General features: G+C 38.3%; 1 protein-coding gene across 1 annotated transcript; it reads right to left on the bottom strand.

Moving 5' to 3' along the window:
- Positions 1–871: 871 nt before the first annotated feature.
- LOC110716611 lies at positions 872–4,636 on the bottom strand. The gene is made up of 4 exons (XM_021895259.1): positions 4,341–4,636; positions 2,517–2,533; positions 1,346–1,422; positions 872–1,243 (listed from the first exon to the last, which is right to left on the bottom strand). The coding sequence occupies exons 1-4, from the start codon at positions 4,412–4,414 to the stop codon at positions 872–874; spliced, it is 540 nt and encodes a 179-aa protein (XP_021750951.1). The 5' UTR covers positions 4,415–4,636.
- Between the last annotated feature and the right edge of the window lie 674 nt (positions 4,637–5,310).

Raw genomic sequence — 5,310 nt, 5'->3', positions numbered from 1 at the left:
GGGGTTATATTCATATGTAGAACACATATGGGTTTCAGAAAAGTGATAAAGACTCAATCAGAAAGTAGGATTGAGCAAACAATACGAAAAACTGGTCGAAATTAGAACGCATATTTCTGGCTCGGTATTGGAAGAATTTGGCGCCAGCAAACAGAGATTGGCGCCGGATTTTAGCTGTAGCGCCTGGCGACAGAACTGTCGTCTGGCGCTACAGTTAAAAGTCTGGCGCTAATGCCCTGGTCCCTGACGCTAATTCCTACATGCCTCAGCAGCTTTCTGTGCTCGATAAAATTTTCCAGTTTCGCGCAGTGTTATTTCGGTCCTAGTTGTGAAAGATATTCCTCAAATTTCCTATGTGTAAAATCCTATGTTTTAACTCATTACGGATGGTCTTTCCATTGAGATCTTTTTTATGCATATGACAATAATGTTAATCAAAATTACGCACATGAAATACTTAGAACGTTTCGAGTCTCATCCACTCATTCTAAATCATTGCCGAAACAAATTCAGGAATTAAAATAGAAATCTTCCCCAGTGGAGTCGCCAAAAACTGTAGCGAATATTTCAAGCATTACCCCTAGCTTGAACCTCACTGTGATCATACACTAAAGTACGGTGGCGTCCAAAGGGAAAGAAGATAAAGCAAAAGAGTCGCCAACAAGTTTTTTAAGGAACTTGTAAACCGTTCACGAGGTGAAGGTTACACCCCTTAACGATCCAAGAGATCGTCAACTCCATAAGGTCTTGAACCAAATAGGGTTCGGGGATGAAGGTACAAATCCAACCTAAAAGAGATTGAACCTGCCCTAGTAATAGGCCTCTACTTTATTCTGATCGTATTCATGTGCGCTTTCTGACTAACATGCAATCAATAGGATTTAACCCTAAACCTGTTTAATATATGTTGGTTGAATATTAATGCAAAAATAAATCTATTATTGGCCCGAGTATTTTCTTGCTCAACCACTTTCCGCTTACGCTCGCTACGAGTATGTTGCAGGTAATCCACCTCATCCACGTACTCACCACCTTCTAACTCATCTTCTGGATCATCTTCTTCGACCTCTTCTTCATAATCATCATCTTCAGAACTTCCATCACTGACCTCATTTATATCCTCAAGGTCTTCCTCTACATCATCAACTACTTCATCCTCGACTACAACTTTCAATTTCCTCTTATTCGTTTGTTTTCCAGAAGAAGCCACAAGTACCTTTTTCATGATTTTTTTCAAGATACCCTGCAAATTCAAAATCATAAGGGCAATAAATTAGACACAAGTACCAGCTAATTGAGCTAATTCACCTGTCAATCTAATACAACACAACTTCATTACTCTCACCCCCCAATTACGTCTGCAGCTTATGGAGGAGTCAGCAATGGAGGAGTCGGCATACCTCTCCCTCTCCGACAGCATGACTAACAAAATAGGCAAAATACATTTCATTAAATATAGGAGTTGAAATCCCCCATTACACACAACAACACCTTCCCCCCCCCCCCACCAACCCCAACCCCCACACACACATATCCATAATGAAACACCATGTACACATCAATGGTGTTTCGCAAAAAGAAACAACATGAAAGAATTTACAAGATCAATATGGTACCCCCTATCGACTGGTGTAGGGAATATTTCAAGCATTACCCCTAGCTTGAACCCCACTGTGATCATACACTAAAGTACGGTGGCGTCCAAAGGGAAAGAAGATAAAGCAAAAGAGTCGCCAACAAGTTTTTTTTAGGAACTTGTAAACCGTTCACGAGGTGAAGTTTACACCCCTTAACGATCCAAGAGATCGTCAACTCCATAAGGTCTTGAACCAAATAGGGTTCGGGGATGAAGGTACAAATCCAACCTAAAAGAGATTGAACATGCCCTAGTAATAGGCCTCTACTTTATTCTGATCGTATTCATGTGCGCTTTCTGACTAACATGCAATCAATAAGATTTAACCCTAAACCTGTTTAATCTATGTTGGTTGAATATTAATTCAAAAATAAATCTATTATTCGCAATCACTTGAATTATAATCATATTAACCCTAAACAAGATTATTAAATATCTTATTAAGCGTGATTACAAGTATCAAATTCCCTTTAAATATGCATAAAAGGCGTGATTAAGCAATAACAATAAATATCAAGCAACATAATAATCATCATAATAACAATTATAATAATCATGTTAAAACATAATAATAGCAAGATCTTAGGCATGATACTAACGAGATTAATAACAAACCCTAGCATGTCACTAAGCAATAAAAATCAAAGCTTTAGCCCTAACATGATACTAACAATCATAAATATTTGGAAGAACATAAAAGGCATCATACTTTTAATCATACTTAATCTTAAATTTACCCTAGACATGATACTAGGAATTTATTGTTGTCACCCTAAACATCAAATTAAGGAAAACATCTTAACATGATACTAGGAATCAAAATAACAATCTAAGCATGATTTCTATATCATAATATCAATTAAACCATTAAAGTACTTACTTGGATGCCTCGTACCCCTTTCTAATAACAAAATACACACGTTAGTAACTTCAAGGAAAATAATAAACAACCATTAAATTAAATAATTGAAAGAGAGATTAGGGACCAAACCCTCAGAAATTAAACCTTCCACGTCTAGGGCGAAGGCAACTTCGAATATGGCTAGGTGTTTCTAAATCTAATGAATGCGGAATTTTTATATTTGAGAGAAGGCTAGTTTAGAAGAGAGAGAGAGAGTAATCAAGAAAATCTTGATGAGAGTTGGTGAGAATTAGAAAGAATAAGAATTAATGAATGAAAACGGAGTTTTTGGAACGCTATTTATAGAGAAAATCAGCCAAAAAGATAAAAAACCAAAACAGAGTTCTGACGCGGATAAAAATTGATTAGCGGCAACGCCGACCATTGCACCAGACGCCAACATTAACACCAGGCGCTAATGTTTGGCGTTAGGCACTAATCCCTTTTTTGACGCGTTTTCTAAAATCAAATAGAAATTTAACCGTACAGGAGGATAAAATCGTATTTTCCTCAAAAACGTTCTTTGATTCTAAATAAAACTCTAAAAAGTCAACAAAAGTCAATTTATCAGTGCTAATTGAATTAGGAATGAAAAGAACCTTCTAGAAGAATCTAGAAGACTAAAACCATTCCTAATTGCATTAGGAATGATAAATCCATATTAGGCCCTTCTCTAGATCATTGGGCCGCATATAAGGCTCAAACCGGGCCCAGTTCAGTAATTTGGCCATAACTTCCTCGATATTCATCGGAATTGGGCTTATAATATATCGTTGGAGAGCTCTTTTCAAACCCCATCCAACTACACTACTATTGGACCCATATCATGGACCAACTAAACTGGATTTGCTGTTTTCTTAAAATAGGTTTTAAAAAACAGAGAGAAGAGAAAAGAAATTAAAGTTTTCCGCAACACTAAGCTTTCCACACTTTCACTTCATTCGATTATGATTCGACGTGAAAGGTACTCATCACTGGGTTTGGTTTTGGGGAGACACAAATGGGTGTCTACAACTAGAAACACATAAAATTCAATATATGCCTACTCAACCACAACATGATGGTATAATCCTGCATATATATGACTACAAACCAATACCAACCACACACCTGATGGTATAAATATAATACCAACACTGCATATTAAAGCACCATTATCGAGTACTACATAAATTAGGCAATTTGCGCCCATTATATATCAATCACATAACCAATTCTACCACACATAACTATCATTAATCCAACTTAATAATTGAAAAATAACAACAACAACAACACACCAAGAAATCCAATTTTACGCCACACATACTCCATTCCAGAATACATATTAAACTCATAACAATCCCAAAATCACACAATTAAATCATCACAGAAATTCATTCCAGAAATTCCACACACTAATTTGACTCTACAAACTTCACTTTCCTGAACACTCAAAGTCCAATGATAGATTTCAGACATCTAAAAAACCTGACATGGCACAACAGGTCAGGCAAATAAGAAATTGATTTCCACAACAAGGTAACTAACATAACAATATAAGACTTGTTAAAAAGTCTTAAGCACCAAAAGACAATTAAAAATAGTCAAATGAGCAAAAACAAAGACCCTACCTATACTCCATTCCAATTCATTCCAGAAAACAATTTACAAATACTCCATTCCAGAAATTCACGGCTATAAATCATCAAATTTCAACAATTTACAGATGCAAAATACTAATTTTTAATTAACCAACAAAACATCCTAATTCATCATTATAAACCCTAACTATAAAAAATACAAAAAATACAACATACTTACCAAAATTTATTCGAAAATCCTACTTCCGGCACCGCGAAAACCCCACCGAACCGAACCACAAACCGTTGGATCATCCCCTTCACCTTGAATTCTTCAGAATTTATTGAGAGTTTCTTCGTGTCCTTCTTCGTCTTCTCGCGTACAAATAAAAACCCTCTTTCAATTTTTCACTCCACAGTAGCAGACCCTCAAAATGCTTTCTCTCTCCACTTTTTACAATTAAAAATTCAAAACTTTTTCTGAAGACAAGAGGACTTCATACTCTGCGTTTCTAGCTTTTAGGTGAAATTACCTTCTTACCCCTATTTGAGACCAAGTTGGTCTCAAGTAGAGGTGTCCACCGTGCGAGTCGTGCGAGCTGGGTTAGGGTTAGGTGGGTCGCGGGTTGGGGTTTCATGACACACGGCACGACACACGTAGGGTAGGGTGGGCCGGGTCGTGGGTTGGGTCGGAGAAGTTGGACACACCAGGGTTAGGTTCGTGGGTTAGACGAGTCGTGGGTGGGTCGAGCTGGGTTTGTGGGTTAGACGGATCGTGGGTGGGTCGAGCTGGGTTTGTGGGTTAGACGGGTCATGGGTGGGTCGAGCTAGGTTCGTGGGTTAGACGGGTCAAGGTGGGTTAGTGAGTTAGGGTGGGTCGAAGGGTGGGTTAGTGGGTTAGGGTCGGGTGGGTTTGTGGGTTAGGTGGGTTAGGGTCGGGTGGGTTAGTGGGTTAGGGTCGGGTGGGTTTGTGGGTTAGGTGGGTTAGGGTCGGGTGGGTTTGTGGGTTAGGGTCGGGTGGGTTCGTGGGTTAGGGTCGGGTGGGTTGTGTGGTGTTTTAATTTTTACAAAATTAACAATTTGATGGCTTGCTCTTAATTAAGATGCCTACGTATCCTTATATTATAAAATAAGGAATCAAAGCCAGCGTAGTTCTTATATTGTACTTCTTTTGAAATTTGGGGGGGGGGGCTTGGACCTATCTTTAGAAA

This window comes from Chenopodium quinoa, unplaced genomic scaffold (genome assembly GCF_001683475.1).
Source record: "Chenopodium quinoa cultivar QQ74 unplaced genomic scaffold, ASM168347v1, whole genome shotgun sequence".
In the NCBI taxonomy this organism is placed as follows: Eukaryota; Viridiplantae; Streptophyta; class Magnoliopsida; order Caryophyllales; family Amaranthaceae; genus Chenopodium; species Chenopodium quinoa.
This window is presented reverse-complemented; position numbering and strand designations above follow the sequence as displayed.